At 37.9% G+C, this 16,897-nt stretch overlaps 1 protein-coding gene across 1 annotated transcript; it reads left to right on the forward strand.

Annotated features, from left to right (window-relative positions):
- The first annotated feature begins 3,712 nt into the window (after positions 1-3,712).
- On the forward strand, positions 3,713-16,780 carry LOC139712076 (repressor of RNA polymerase III transcription MAF1 homolog). The gene is made up of 6 exons (XM_071623911.1): positions 3,713-4,546; positions 8,870-9,130; positions 9,820-9,990; positions 12,857-12,976; positions 14,261-14,401; positions 16,553-16,780. The coding sequence occupies exons 1-6, from the start codon at positions 4,464-4,466 to the stop codon at positions 16,569-16,571; spliced, it is 795 nt and encodes a 264-aa protein (XP_071480012.1). The 5' UTR covers positions 3,713-4,463; the 3' UTR covers positions 16,572-16,780.
- The last annotated feature ends 117 nt before the right edge of the window (positions 16,781-16,897 follow it).

Consider the following 16,897-nt stretch of genomic DNA (forward strand, 5'->3'; position numbering starts at 1 on the left):
CAAAAAAAAAAAAAACCAAAACCAAAAAAACCAACAACAACAAAACAAAACAAAAACATCAAATTTTGATTTGGTTACCAGGCTAAAAAATTTTCACCAAACAATTTAAAAAATCACCAAATTTCACCCTTTTTGGGTTACCAAAATAGCCATCTGGCAACGCTGCAATGAAAGAAGGGGGTCCATCATGATGTTCGTTGAAAAGAGGGATAATGAAAATAGAGACAGAAAGAGTGAGAGAGAGAGGAACGTGATAGAAACATCCCGACAGTCTTCCCCATCACAGATCAACTCGCAATACATACATGCGTACATGTATGATGAAGGATTACAGTAATCAATTAGTCAATTAATCTGTAATCATTGTACCTTTTTTGAAACTAATGATTAACCAAATCTAAAGTATACAAATTTGCGTAGATAAACGAAAATGTTTGTCATTGTTTGATATCCTGAAGATGTGCCAGTGGTAGGTCCATCCATTTTGTTCGTTATAGTTATTGTTTCTCGTTTGTTTGTTTGTAAGTGAGGAAGAATACATTTAGGGGCAGACGTATAAATTAATAGGCGAAATAGAAACTGACACGGAACTCCAACAGAAATGTTAATGCCTGGCCAATCACTGTATATGTATATAGACCTATAGGAGTTTTACATTATGACAGCACACTGAGCTGTTCAAAGCAACTTCCAACAGAACCCACACTTCCACATACACGCATAGCTACATATAGAACATCCTTATTTTGATTTAATATTATTTTCAATTCTGCATGGCAAACTGCATGCGTATAGCATTATACAAAGAAGAATGATATTACTTAATGAAGTGGAAGGATTCCCATTTCTATACACATCTTTAAGAATAATGAATCATAATAATGATATATGCTGATGAAAATGCAATTCCAAAATGACAGTATATATCCCGAGCACGCCTATGCATGCAGAAAATTATATCTATACCAACTTTAAAAATTTCAACAAATCAGACATACAATAATTACTGGATCATGGAAGTGAGCTGAAATCACCTCAAATCGCTTCCATTTGCTAATTCGTACAAAGTGCAATTATCTTGAATCATGTTTTGCATGCACATGTACAGTTATGATTGATGTTTCACAGCCTAACAAATAGCTCTTTGCCCTTTTATATTTGTCGGTAATATAATGTAGTATTCATTGCAAATGTTTTATAATCTATTAATGTTTCACATGTTTTTAACAGCTGTACGCATACCTAGATTTTAATCTTCATTTTCCTTCTTCCTTTAAATGAATTTTCCTATATTTTCCTTTATATGAATTTCCTTTTGTACAATTTCAAATATACTTATACTTTTGAATAAAGATATTGATAAGGTAGATTTGATCCGAGCAAGTAATGTTTTAAGTAGAAATGGTTGGAAATGAAATGAACGAACTTTCTTTATATCTTGATTTCAGTATATATAGCAAGGGCGACAATCCGTCTTCGTGATGGGGGAGGAGGGTGGCAATACTCGGAAGATCTGTGCTAGGTTTGAGAGGAGCGACTATCCTATAGGGAGAGTGTGAAAGGGGGATATCCCCTGCAATCACATCAAGAGAGACGTGATTGCATGCTCAGGCCTGAAATTCAACGATCTGATCCACACTTTCAGTGTCATATTTGGATTTTTTCTATAAAAAATAAAGAAAAATAAATATTAAGGTATTCTCAGTTATCTCAGCTCCTGTTCCTCATGTGTTTCAGGGGAGGATGTGGAAGGGGTTTAATACCCCTTCCACACAACATCGAGCTGTTGCATTTTCTTTTTTTAGATTTTGAATAAAACGATCTGATGCACATACACTTTTTGTGGAATATTCGGAAACTTGTCAGTGCCCAAAGTAAAGTCATTGAGGGGGCCCAAGCAAGCGGACGGACGGGGGTGAGGTCCCCTCCCATTCGAGGGAGCTTTTTATTTTTATCTCTTTAGATTGGAATTCAGTTAACGATCTGGCGTGCATATGGTGGAATATCTGGAAATTTGTCAATCAGAGAAGTCTGTTGAGGAAGACATGCAAGTGGGGGAAGGGTGTGGGAGGAGGTATCTCCCACATAAGGAGCTTTTGCATTTTTTATGATTGCAATATTAACGATCCGTACACTTCTGGTTGAAAGTTTAGAAAATTGTCAATCCCTAAACTGTATATAGCCATGATTCCCTAAACACCTCCCAAACTTTAGGCCTATTACGGAACCGAGGGGGGGGGGGGGGCGGTGTGCATGGGGGAGATTTTGCATTTTCAAAATTGAATTCAGCGATCTTGTTCAAAATTTGAAAATCAGAAAAGCGAGAAAATTTCCCATATCTCGGGAAGTATAATGGGGGGGGGGGAATAATGTTGCCCCCTCCCCATTCTCATGGGGGGGGGGGAGGCCGTGTGAGAGGAGGTATCCTCAACCCCTCCCATGATACGAGGGAGCTTTGCATTTTTAGAATTGAATGGAATGAAATAACGTCATGTAGACATTTTGATGGAATATTTGGGAAATAGTCTAAAATCACTGAACAAAGTGTATACTAAGTAGGACCCCGATAACTATGCCAATTATAGGCCTGCATCATTCTATATGAAGGGGAGAGGGTGACTGGAATTTGATATCCCCCTCTATTTTTAGAATTGAAATGACAAATCTGATGGAGAACACTAATTTAGGATTGTCTATCACAAAATCATACTATTAGGCCTATATGTAATTCTATGGCATGCGGGGAGGACATGTAAGGGGCCTATATCCCCTTTCTACTCAGATCGTGGTAGAGATTTTGCATCCTCAGAATTTTGGACAAGTTTCGATAAAAACAAGCAAGGAACATTCCCATAACACATACCAAGGTACTCGGGATTTTTTTTTTTTTTTTTGAGGGGGGGGGGGGGTCAACTTGCTATGTTTGCACCAACATTTCCATTTTATAGGGTGCAGCTGCCCCCTTGCCCCCTTGCCCCTACCACCCTTGCCCCCTACCCCTACCCATCCCCCCCTTCACCCCGCCCCTAGCTGTTCGATGGAATTTGAACTTTGTGTAGTTCATAGTAGAATCGAACTGAGCAGGGAGGGAGCTAGGTCCACTTCCCTGGTCGAGGTAACGGGCAGAAGCCGACTCATAGGCCGATATGACGCCTTTGCTGGGTTTTTTTTTTTCTTTTTTTTTTTGCGCATGCGAAAGCCGTAACCTTTGTGCGTATGGGTGATCGCAAACGCATGACGTCATTCGGTATACCTTTAATTGCTCGCGTCGTCGGTTGAAAATGGCGCCGAACTATCCCGATACAGAGAAATTAATGCGACGAAAGCCTCATGAATTCACTCAGCGATCATTGTGTTTGTTTGTTTGTTTGTTTTCAGTTTGATCGTGCTTTAAAGTCATGTTTACAATCTGGTAACGAGGGAGGGGGGCAAACTGGGGAGGAAGCCCCCCCCCCCCCCGCGAGTAGTGCTTGCATTGTTGTGTGTATCATCGAAATGCTGCAAGGGATTATGGGAAATGTCAACCCCCCCCCCCCCCCCCGTACGAAAATGGCAGTGGAAAATGGTACGCAGTAGTATCGCATCAGCTGTAAACTACAATGAAGTGCGTATAAACGACGTATGTGTGTGCGTATTACGAGTGTAGTGTTCGCAATCGATACAGTCATTTTCACACAGCGCGGCTGAGAAGGAACAGTAGTAAACAGTCTTTATGCCGGATAATTCCTGAATATCTCTGCTGTAGTAGATGAACGGAAAGAAGGATAATTCCACGGATTTCGCCACACTTGGATAAGTTGATTGCTTTACATTACTGACGGAGACCAGAAACTGTCAGTTCTATCTTGTAATCTGTATATGTGCACATCTTTGCGAAGATATTCTTCATCAGTTGCTCCGTTTTCCACCCGCAGTGGTTGCGATTATTTTCGTACTAACTTTGTGTTTCTTCCGCAATCTCACTCCAATGGCTTGTTGTTGGGAAGACCGTGTTTTATTGGCGTCATCTTCTGCCGATCTCTCCGCCGTTGATTTCCGACTCAGTCATCAATTGCCTCTTCATCACTGTGAAAAGCACTGCAAATTTAACATTTACCCGTTTAGTCCGAGTTTTTCATGTGTGAGTTTGTGCCTGCTCCAATAAAGAGATCAGCATCAGCATTATTGAATGTTATCATCACCTTCCACAACCTGGGGAGTTTTTGGAATGTCGTCTCAATTTCCACACACGCCAGAGGAATCCATCTGAAGAATAAGCAATTTAACAGGATATCGAAAAGTTTAGCCACCTGCTAACAGAAGAAATTGGAGAAGCAGTCTTTGTTAAGGCAGTTTCCTGAAGATTGAACTTGAATATTGCATTTTATTGATATCTGTAGAAAGCCGACTGTAAAAAGAATAATTAGTCACCACATTCGAATCATCTGATTTTTGTGCAACAAAGTTTTACCACCACTATCATCATGAAGCTCTTGGAAAACCCCAAACTGGAAGCAATCAGTGAAGCACTCACCATGGAAACTGGAGAATGCAGAATACTCGGAAAGTACGTCCTTCAAAATGTAGCACATACATAGACTATAACTTAATAAGCACAAGAATTGTATCACAACTGTACTGGTACATCAAGTAATGAAAAACCTAAATTGAGTCAATGAGTGTGAATTGAGCATGCTAATCATAATCATTTATCATAATATGCTAGAGTAGACCTACAATGTATATTTGTGTTTCAGACCAAGTGCAGTAGGCCCAAAATAAAATGAAAATTTTGCTGCATTGTGCAAATGAAATAGTTTATAGAATGGTGATGTGGACTCCAGACCCAGAGTTACAAAATGTATTTTAAATCTGTTAGTTTTGGGCCATTTTCCTTCGGATGAACTGTACCATCCTACGTGTAAAGTCCTATGTACCCTTTGCCCGGCTCTGGACAATTAAAAAATCCCCCATTACCAATCTTATTAGTGGAGGATACAAATATGGAAGTCTTTTTTTTTTCTATTTTATGTCTGTAATCAAAGTAGAGACAAAAAATAGAGAACAGGATTGTGATGATTATGTGCAGATATTCTGTACATGTACCGGTACAATGTATAAATGATAAGAATAGAGCCACAGTTTCAACATATCCATGTACATGTACACCTTATATACTGTATTATGCAGAAATTCTTGCAGTACATTGATTTTCACGTACAAACTGTGCATGGTGTACAATTTGTATTTCTTGCTACTTCTGGCTAGCATGAATTCAAGAACCCGCGAATATGTTTTTGAGCCACTCAGTGCGAAAAATTATAGTCGCGCAAAAATATCGACGTTTATAGCAGCTACCAATAAATACTGCGAGTCTGCGACCAGCCTGAACGCTTCATGTTCTGGCAGGCTGATGGCTTTTAAGCTCACAAGACCGAAGTTTAAATGTGAACGTGTCCCTTTAAACTTGAAATTCTAGTTGCGCTAACAATGGCTACAGTGCATGCCATGTTGTACATCACCACATGTGTCCAGGTTTTGTGAATTCTGTATATGGTATAGGTACGGTAAATCATCCATGGCCCAGAAAAATTTACCACAAATCTGCTGACAGCTCAGTGCCCCCACTCCTCCAACTTCAGAGGAGGAATGAAATCCCTTGCAAACATTTCCATTTTCTATAATTATGCATACACATTGTATCAGGCATCAAAAGAGTCTGTAATTTGAGATAGATTTACTGAGTGGGTGTGAAATTGTAGCACAGAGAAAAAACCCAAAGTGTTCATGAATGACCTTTTTCTGGTTTCATAGTGTTACTAAACATGTGTGTGCAGGTGTCAGTAAGCAGCCCAAATATTACTTTAGAATACATTTTGCTAGTAATGTAAACTGAAAAGCATCACTAAAGTTTGGTGAAGCCCATTTGCTTGTCAAGTCATGTACATGTACATGTACATGTATGTGTACAGTATATTATCATGTGAACTCAAGAGTCCATTATCTTGTCTTAATTCATCTATTGCTTTGAAACTAAAAGATATACAGTCTGTAAGTTGTTTTTGGTTTCTTTATTGTAAAATGAATGTACAGGAATATACATGTAATGTTTATCTAACATTGTGAGAGAATGTACAGTAGTGCAAAGGTGTACTCCCAGTACATTGTTGGAACATCTCATGTATACTAAAGTACAGGATAAGTGGAGGTACGACTTCGTGTCGTATCAAAGTACAAAGTGTACCATAAAACGGGGTGAATAGGGACAAATTTAAAGTTCTTATGATTGTATTTTTTTTTTCATGCAGCCCAGAGACTCAATATTATGTGGGGATTTTATGTCCACCTAAAATACCTTTAATTTGGTATTGTGAAAAAAAAAATTAATATTTGGAGGAAAAGTATGTTTTTTGATAAAATGACACTGTCCCTATTGACCCCAAATTTGGAGTCAACAGGGACAACACTATTTTTGATCCAAAAAAAGCTGTTTGGAGGCATTTTTTTTTTCAATCCATCCAATGAATTGGATTGAGGGAACAACTACAGAGTTTAAAAATGATATACAAACATTTAAGAGCAATCTATTCCATTGGTAAATCAATCTTTAACAAAAATTGCAACAGCCCAACAAAATGAGCTGATATAAAAAAATGTGACCCATTAGGTCAAAGGTTAAGATTGAAAAGTAGGTCAAAACTTTACTAATCCATTGAATTGCACTCAAATATTAACCCACTTCTTCTTCAAGTGGCAAATCATGATGTACAATCTTATTTATACACTCTAAATTCAGTGTAACTTGACTCTTACGATGACTCTTACGATGTCGGGGATATTTTGGGAGTTCTTACAGTAATTATAAGCTGGCACCTATAGTATGGGTCTGACCCAAGCAGATGTGTTAATGGCATTAAAACATGCAGAAGACAGAGAAAATGGTCATTAAATACAAGTGGAAAAGTTCTAGCCTGTCTTAGGCAGTGAAAAAAATTCCCAAGAGGGTGGGTGGGGCCGGGGTTCCCAGACCCTTCCTCCTCAAGTTTGGGTTAAGACAGCAAAGTTCACTCTCATCTGTGTATACAAAAGTGAAGCCACATATCCAAAGATCTTATTGCTCTCTTGTCAAGAGATTTAGAATAAAAATTCACACTTTTGGAAATGGCTGGACATAGCAAACATTTCAGAGCAATTTATGACATTATAATAGTTAATCATCCAGAAAATTTAAAGGGCCAATCAAACGACACCATGGTGTCCCTATTCACCCCAGTCTAACTGATTTTTTGCCCAAGAGAAGAAAAAATGTGCTGTCACAAATTCCTGTTGGAATAATCATTTCATATTTAAAGGTGTGTTGCAGGACCTAATAGGCTAGATTCATGAACATTTTCAGCGAATTTCATTAATCAATGGCTACAGGAGCAGGAAAGTTTTGACCGCCCTGATTTTTTTTGTGATTTTTTGAAAAATTTTTATTTGGATCTCCTGTACCCTTTAAAAAAATTTTCACATCAGGAGGACCACTTTCTGGACACTGTTGGATGGTCCTTCCATCCTGTGATAAAAATAAGAAAAAAAGATCAAGCAAATACGAAACATGCACATTCAAAAAACTTTTCTCGGTTTTGTCCCTATTCACCTCGCCATCCCAATTCACCCCGTTTTACGGTATGTGGTATTAAAACAAAGTAGATATTATTTGGTACTAATATTTATCATATACCACAAAACAATTTTCAGACATAAACCTTAACAATTTTAGAACTTTCTATGTTTAGAATGCATATGTTTCTACACTTGTATACAAGATGTACTTACATGTACACTCTCTGTTGTGAAATATTAAACAAAAATCTCTAGTACTGTTTGTAGGGATCATCTTGGATCTTGGATTGGTAGCCTCCGGAACATTCCACTAGGGAATTTTAACTGGAGGTGTGGCTTTGAGTGGTCATTACTTTCGGTTAACTGGGTTTGTGGTTACAGTAGTTGGTTGGATAGTTTGCGCTTAAAAGCATCAATTGTGTTTGCAGAGACTACAGTAGAAGGGAGGTTGTTCCATTCCCTTACAGTTCTTATGAAAAATGAATTTGTGTAAACATCAGTTATCATCAAGTCATTCACTGAATGATACAATTTTGTTAGTGATATACAATACTGTACTTGGTATTATTTGACAGGTTACCGGTAAGTTTGAAGTGAACGTCTCTTTGGGTGTGCAAGGTTAGCAAATATGATTTGGTATCAAAAGTGATCAGATAATGGTGTATAAACTTGGCTAAACCAACAGTGTAGCTTTAGGGACTTTCCAGTGATATTTCACCTCACACTTACAACATGTATTCACCTGCATATGTGTACAACTGTACACATCCATATGCATTACGATATTGTTCTGAACTGTCCTGTGAAAACAGTGGAAAAAGAAACACTCGCTAATGGGGCATTTCCCTTTTACCTTGGCACACCTATTTGTGTACAATTGTACAACTGTATGTTCATTTGAATACCGGTATACTGTAGCTCCATTCTGTATCTTCCAGTGTGTAGTAGATGAACATGTACTGTACACTGTACATGTAGTTGATGTATATTTTGTACCATGCGGTAGTTAGAGCACAACATGATAGACAAGTGCCATTCACAAAAGTCCACAACTACAGTACAATATGCCAATCAAGAAAAAAAAAGTATCTCTAATCTAGGGAAAAGTATCAGTATATATTATGATGATTATCATCATGATAAATAGAAAGTTCATCATTTGGTCCATAATTGGAAGCTGAGCTCATCAAATTACAATGCATCATTGCCATTATGCTCTCTTATGTGATACAAAAGCACCAAGTATAATGTACTGTACACCATGACTTGTTTCATGTTGCAGAGTCGAGAGCTACTCCTGTAAGATGGCAGGCCAGGACAAGCGCCTGTTCAAACTTCTGAGCCAGGAGAACGGACACTCACCCAGTGAGCTGCAGGCTCTCTCCCCTCCACAGAGCACCCTCACCATCCAGCACCCTAATGTCGTGAGCAGGAGCAGTGGGGACGAGGCGGGCGGTCCGCTGTGCCACACATGTAGCAGAAAGATGATCTTCTACCTCATCTCAACACTGAATGCTGCATTTCATCCAGATTATGACTTCAGGTACAGTAGTACATTGTACCTTGGTATTCCACAAAACTAGAGAACGTTGTGATTCATGAATTGATCCTCTGAATCGTGAAACATGACTGGTATGCTACAAAAAGCCATGATTTTACAAGCTACAATGTATATATTATACAAAGTTTATGGGGAAATTGTGTAGCTTTTGTCTTACTTCAGTCATTTAACTTAAAATTCATATTTTTTTTTTTCATGGTATGATATTAATCTGTGCTTGTAATACAACTCTTTTGTAGGTATTTGCTGAATATTGTAAGAGAATATTTGTGAGAATTTAGAAAAACTTTGTTGTTTGGTGCTTTTCTTTGTCCATTAATTAGGTTGCAGGCGTACCTATGGAATAGTGAGTCTAATTTATGTGGGGGGGGGGGGGGGTCAACCACTCACTGAAACTAATTGTTAACATACAATTGGAAAAAATTCTGACTTTTGAGTAGAACCGATATTTTTAGTAAATACAGTACATGTATGTAGATTACTTTCTATAGTCATCACTACAACATCCAAAGTGGTTCATGTCATCCCTATGGTCGTACTGGAGTAGAAAAGGACCAATTGTAGCAGATCAGTGTAAGATACATGTACAGGCTGTACATGTTGCTACTGTCTGTGACTGTTGTGTTTGCCTCCTTTTTGTCAAACTCTTAACTTGTTTTCATTTGCTGTAGTGATGCCAAGAGTGACGAGTTCAGCCGTGAGCCCAGCCTGGACTGGACTGTCAATGCAGTTGACAGCATTCTTCTCTCCGGTGGTGGAGAAACTTACACCACCCAGATCAGGCCCAAACTCTGGGCTGCAATCAACGATGAAATTGCTGCGAATGAATGTGAAGTCTACAGGTGAGTATTCATCTGGCCAGTTGTATTGATATATAATTTCTTTTGGCTGTGTGTGTGATTTGCTTAGATGTGGGATCTGCTTTGCAGGCAAAAGTTGACAGGTATGCTCGATGCTTTTGATTGGCGGGAATGAAAGAAGTTCATTGTAGGTCATTATTCAAAGAGAAATTCCAGGTTAGTTACAACTTAGACTGAGAAGAAAGAGTAAAATGTTACAACCACAACAGTGAAAATTAGGTCAAAATCAGATAAAAAGCAAGGAATTTACAAAATGTTAAAAATTTACTAATTTTTGCAAAGGAGTTCTCTAACAGTTAGTATGAATATATGCAAATGAGTGATGTCATGACCTCTCAATTTTCCATTAATCATGCACCAAGAAGTGATGAGAATATTTTTTTTCTTCTGCCATAACAGTATAAAATGTTACATGTGTTATTCCTTGCTTAATATCTTCAAAATAATGATCAGATATACATACGTGTCTTCAGAGTAGCTTTCAGTGAATAGGGATTATGCAATCTTATCTATAGTGTCACAGTAGCCTTTTCTAGACTGTTGAATTTGTTACCCCCCCCCCCCCACACACACACACACACACACACACTACACACCCAAGTGGATTTGAGCAACTTTTATCATGGGTATTTAGAAAAAAATAACCTTTCCAGGGTTTCAAACTCAATTTAAGTTGATGATGTGTCAAATATATAGGTCAACTTTATAGTGAGTGAAATTTGTTATAGTTTAAGTGCATTGATACATCTTGGTGTTTAATCAGCCAGAGTATAAGAAAAAAAAAGGTGAACTGTGATAAACTGCTCAACTCTTATGTACACATGTCCAAAAGTTGCACATTAGCGTACAGTAGGACTCCCATCGAGGATTGAGTAAATCCAAATTGCCCACAGAAACATAATGTGTCCTGTAAAAGGTCTGTGAGGATTCCATAATCTTGTAACAGATAATGTAGGTTAAATGAAAGTGGCATGTGAGGTTCCAATGCTCAACACAATGACAAACATGCTACAAGGAAGTACATGTAATACAGTGTACATGTATAAACATATACATTGTACTGTACATCAAACCACAACAAAAATAGATTGAATGTTTCCCTGTGGCTATTTGGGAGTCAAATGATATTGTTTTCTTTCCAAGGGTACATTGGCATTAAATTACATCGTACTTGGTTTGTTAATATTACATCATTGAAGCAGAAAAAGCTTTGACAAGATGGAAGACATCATTATGGACAATGTGGATGATGGATAAATGGGTACACGTACATGTAGATAAATTATGGATGTATTGCACCGGTAATAATCTGCAGTGCCAATTGTGATTGTCCTGCCTGTTACTTGTATGATATCCTCTACATGTACATGTACAATTTGTACATTGTATTTCATTCTGTATCATGAGAGAATGCATGTGTGACTGCTGTAGCTCAGATTTTATGTGATAGGCATTTACATATACACATGTACTGTACATACAAGTACAGTGTAGAGTGATAACCGTGAACCTTGTGTGTGTGTGTGTGTGTGTGTGTGTATAGTGTATGTATCTAAAGTTGTACATTGTATTTCCTATGAAAGTATACATTTTCAGAATTTGGTTCTGTACATGCTTGTAGATCTCGACTCATCGAGGTTTCTGTATTCTTCAGATCCTCTACAATGCAATGGCATCACCTCAGGCTCATATGCATCTTTGTGACTGCTACTAATAGCACTGTTCTGGGACAAAAGTCAAGTTAGGTGGCGGATCCAGAGGGGCCGCCCCGGGCGCACGTCCCCTCTTTATTTTTGTTAAAACAAAAGAAAAAATGAAAAAATGGGGGACGTGTGCCTCCCCTTTAGTTTTGTAAAGGATCTCCCCTTTACAGATTTCCTGGATCCGCCCCAGAAATTGATGTTCATTTTAAAAAATATTTATATTTTTGTGATTATTGTGACACTTTTGCTCTTCTGTTTATTTTGACTTTGCTTTATTCGACTGGAACATATTTTGCTTGAAGGGGACTGAAAACCAAATACTAGTATGTCTTATCGTCATGTCGAATACATGTACTAACACTGTATCAGTGAAGTTTGATGAAAATCAGACTGTCTGTTCAAAAGTTATTAATTTTTAAAGTTTTGGTACAGCAATCACTGGATAAGAGAACTCTACATTGTACAACCAGGACAACAGTAGAAATAAAATATAAAGAAAATTCCACAAAGTGTCATTTTTGTATGAAAAGTACACATTCCTTCCCCTTGTTACTGATGCATACATTGTACATTGTACATGTATGTCCAGGGTTAATATTATTCTCCATGCCTTCTGTTAAGAGGTACATTTAAAATGAAAATATGTTGATTTCTCTTTACTTTTTTTCTGTTACATCACTGTCCATATGTGACATCACTAACTGTTGGAGACTTCTTATCCAGCGTATGGCTGTACCCATGCTTAACAATTCATACATTGTACATGTAACTTTCGAACTTCACTGATGTGTTCTGCTATTATTCATGCATTTACTCAATCCACATACCGGCATATATTTAGGTTAAATTCCCTTTTAATATCAAAGTCAACAGGAACATTGGCTGGATACATGTACAGTTCCTGATGTATGCACATGATGCAAAACTGCTCCAGACAAGGCAGCATAAAGCGTTAGGTTCTCTAGAATTTGAGCGAGGATTTAGAATTGTGAGAACTGAAAGTAGTGTGAATCGGGTCCATATGTACATATACAGTACTATGTACTGTATACAGTATGAATCATATGGGTCTGCTGTGTTCATGTACATTGTACGTGACAGTTATGATATGCACTGTTTATGTTTTTCCTCCATTGCATTTACAGCTACAACCCGGACCTGTCTTCCGACCCATTTGGCGAGGAAGGGGTGCTGTGGTCCTTCAACTACTTCTTCTACAACAAGAAACTGAAAAGGATTCTATTCTTCACATGCAGAGCAACAAGGTACATTGTGTGCAAAGAATGGCATTTTAATCCTACAAATTACTCATGCACAGGCACTTACAAATGTGCATGCCTTTGGCAATAGTGTGATGTTTGACAAGGAACTGTGCATGCCAAGTACTGGTAATGCTGTAATTTGCACTTTCATGCCACTGGCAACCCACTGTATAATGTGTAAACTAAATTTGCGTGACCATAAACATAAACTTTAATGGACAGCACTCAATCATTAGAATCAGAAATGGCCATGCTAGCATTGGTATCGGTGATCATCAATTAACACACACATACACACACAGACGAGGAAACACATTTACACAAATGGGGGCCAACTAACAAACTATCTAAAAAGGAAAAAGGGAGAGTACATTTTTAAGCTGAACACTTTTTAAAGGCAAAATCATATGAAACTTATTGTAAGGAAGTTTTGAAAATGTGAAATTATGCAAATTTCTTCTAAAACAGTTCCTAAAAATGAAACATCTACTTACATTGTAGCCTTGCCATGTTGTTTATACAAGTAGTTAGTGATATGGTCATGTGTGTGTGTGAGTGGTACATTATACTTCAGAAAAACACTGATTTTATGCAATAATGTGTTTATGAAACACATTGTGCTCTAGACTTAATTGTACATGTACTGTGATGCTGCAAGATTTATTTCAACTGTGGGATGTTGTATACAGCTAGGGCTGAGTTCACATCTTGATTTTTATACACTGAATATCACCATTTCTTTGCTGAAATTATGAGATAGACAGTGAAGTTGCACATCAATGAAAATCACACTTGCCGTTTGCAAAGTTTGCCTTCATAAATGCTGTTGATGACGATGTGTTGAAGGGATGGTATAGTATTGGTTTACATGAGCATTCAGCTTAAAATTTTTTGTGAGATTCTTGGAAACCACTTTATGAAATGTTTAAAAGGCATACAATTATATGAGGAATTCAAACTTTATTTGATGAAAATCAGTTTTGAAATGGCTGAGATATCCAAAAACAAAGTTAAACAAAGCAATCCTAATAAAAGATGGGTCTCACCTTTTATTAGGATTGCCTTGTTTGGGATATCTTGGCAATTTAAAAACCAATTTTTGTCAAATAAACTTTGAATTTCTTTTTAAAATTATATGCTCTTTCATGTCTCATATTCTGTTTCTCATTATCTTAAAAAAAAAAAAAAAAAATCATCAAAAAATGTTGAAAACCTGACGCTCCATCTCAACCTAAACTATACCATCCCTTTAACACCTGTCATCCATGGTTTTCTTTGATGATGAAGGAGGGATGCTTGCCAGGATTCGGGTCTCGGCCAAGACCTTTCCATGAACATGGAGGATGATCTCATGATGGACGCTGATGACGATGACGACCAGCAAGACGTCGACTACTTCCACCAGGATGACAGTGTGTATGGTGGCAGGTAAGAATCTGCAGACATACGTATTTGATCGCGTCTTCTGCACCGTAAAGAGTGATAGTAATATTAGCATGTCACAAAGAAAAGGCCACAATGTAGTCAGAACTTCAGGCTTGCATTCACAATGGTGACAAAATGGATGATATACATTTCATGCTGAATGCGATGTTTTCAGTGCCATGTAGGTTGATTACGGTACAAGTATGCACATTGTGGCCAGAGCATCAGAGAAAGGGTTGGGGACCACAAACTGTCTGTTAGCCCATGAGGAATTTGATTACTGTTGAGAATGAACTGCATCAATTTGAAGTGTATGAAATTTACCATGTCGTTTATCAGTATTCATATACACCATTTATTTCTCTGTTCTACTGGTGGCCAGATTACTACAGTGTTATACCCAGTGTTGTGTGACCAGCACAATGATATCTTCCTGCTGTAGAGTGGGAGATTACAACATATCAAGATAATGTCTTGCCATGTACTGTACATGTACAGTGTACTTCTCTCTACACACATATGCTCAGTCCAGTCAGTAAGATTATTCATGTCATGTGATTGTGACAGACATGGCATGTGTGGCACAGGCTTTTAGCCACATGAAGCCATGCAGGGCAGTCTATATTTAGGTAATGGCTGTAGCCTGCAGTCTAGATGAAGGACTTCCTGTCTTGGTCTGATCATTAACACCAGCTTACAACTTGTCCTTTGCACCTGGCAAATTGGGTTTAGAGCATGCCTCTGTGTGTGAGAGTTCAGAAGGAATTGGGGGTCAAAGAAAGCACCCTGAAGTGCTAACCCTGTACATGTACAGCTATTCCCCTATGCGGGGGCTCGATCAGTGATTGGCTGCTAAGCTGGATTTATAGGTCAGCTTTTTACTTGCTGGGAGCTGCAAATGGCAATTAGGGCAGCACACTGTGGGGTATAAGTTACATAACAAGGGTGCTAACCAGGTCATATGACTATGGGTCATTTTAAATGGGTCATTTTAAATAGAATTTTGGATCACAAATATCAAAATTGGGAGCTTTGTAGGAATACAGTGTACATGTGATGAAAATGTACTTTGTATGCCAATTCACTAAATATCGTATGTGTCTCGTGTGAGGGTTGAAGCCCAAAACTTTGCCTAGATTTTCAAACATGGTTTTTGCACTTTCTTTCCTTTATATTAAATCAACAAAATCTGTGTCCTTCCAAAACCCCAGCATTTGACCCTGGTATCTGTTATAGAGACTAATCATCAGATTACTGGTACTATACAGTGAAAGGCAAATTATGCAAAATATCACAGTAGCAAGTGCAGAACTTCTACACCCAATGGTCGAGGCAGCACTCATGTGACCAATACGACTGTATTAGAAACCTTCCTCTCCCAACTTGTGATAGTGATTCAGCCAAATACGAGCCGTGCTTGCTGTGGCATTGATTTGCAACAGTTAGTGACATGGCCTATTATGAGCATTGTACATGTTATACATTTCCTTGAGTACCATTCATGTCAGACATGAAACACTTTCATTCTATGTAACATGGTTGGAACAGTGCCCAAATCAAGCTCTTCAATGAGAATGACTCAATAATAAAAATATTTTTCTTTTTCATCATTAAACCAGGAAAACATTATTTCTTGTCTAGGTGCAATTGTATAATTGCTCTTTAGGGAGGGATATTCGAGGACATGCCTTTTTTTTTTTTTTTTTTTTGGTAGTGTGGTGATGTTTTTGTGTGTTTGTGTTTTGGGGGGGGGGGTACTTTCTTTGTAACTGCCATTAATACTGGTATGTGCTCATGGAGTTATGTATGCTCTTTTACTACAGATGTTTTTGTAAACTGAAATAACTATCATAACACATGCTTGAAGCAGGAAGCATGAAGAGGATATAAAGATAAGCATGTGTTGTGTCAGTCTGGAGTATACGCAAACATATTCCCACAGTGTACAGCTCTTTATATCTCTTATAGATATTGTTCCCACTCTCTATAGTTGTCTTTGATTTTCATTTGACACTCGACAAGGAAATAAAGAGAGAGGACTTTTTCTGTTACTGTGTATGTTGGATGAATAGGCGAGTATTGGATGAGTGGCTACAGTTTGTCTAATATGTACTCTCATTTTCTTCCTATTTTTATGAATCTCTCACTCTACAGGGGGATGACAGTTTACTAGACTGAGGTGACGTCACATCGATCTGATCCTGCGATGGTGGCATACTTCCTTCAAATCTCTCTCTCTCTCTCTCTCAGCGTGGATTATGTATTATGATGTAATTAGTATTCATTCCAGAGTACAGATTGATTAGAAATCAGACATGTACTGTAGGGTATTCATGCACCACGTCACTGTTCAGGATAAAAAGAAAGAAGTGTGCTGAGCATGACCACCTATGCCACCAGTATGACATAGGACTTATGTGTAACTGGCAAATAACGATGTTTGATAATCAAAATACTTTTTCCATACAAGATTTTGTCACTTTATCCTGATTTAGATTA

This window comes from Diadema antillarum, unplaced genomic scaffold (assembly GCF_040938485.1).
Source record: "Diadema antillarum isolate AM-2024a unplaced genomic scaffold, OU_Dant_1.0 seq00001754_RagTag, whole genome shotgun sequence".
NCBI lineage: Eukaryota > Metazoa > Echinodermata > Echinoidea > Diadematoida > Diadematidae > Diadema > Diadema antillarum.

Coding starts and splice junctions, on each gene's coding strand:
- LOC139712076 (XM_071623911.1), top strand. CDS start 4,464: ATGAAGCTCTTGGAAAACCCCAAACTGGAAGCAATCAGTGAAGCACTC. Junction 9,131..9,819: donor CATCCAGATTATGACTTCAG/GTACAGTAGTAC, acceptor CATTTGCTGTAG/TGATGCCAAGAGTGACGAGT. Junction 9,991..12,856: donor AATGAATGTGAAGTCTACAG/GTGAGTATTCAT, acceptor TTGCATTTACAG/CTACAACCCGGACCTGTCTT.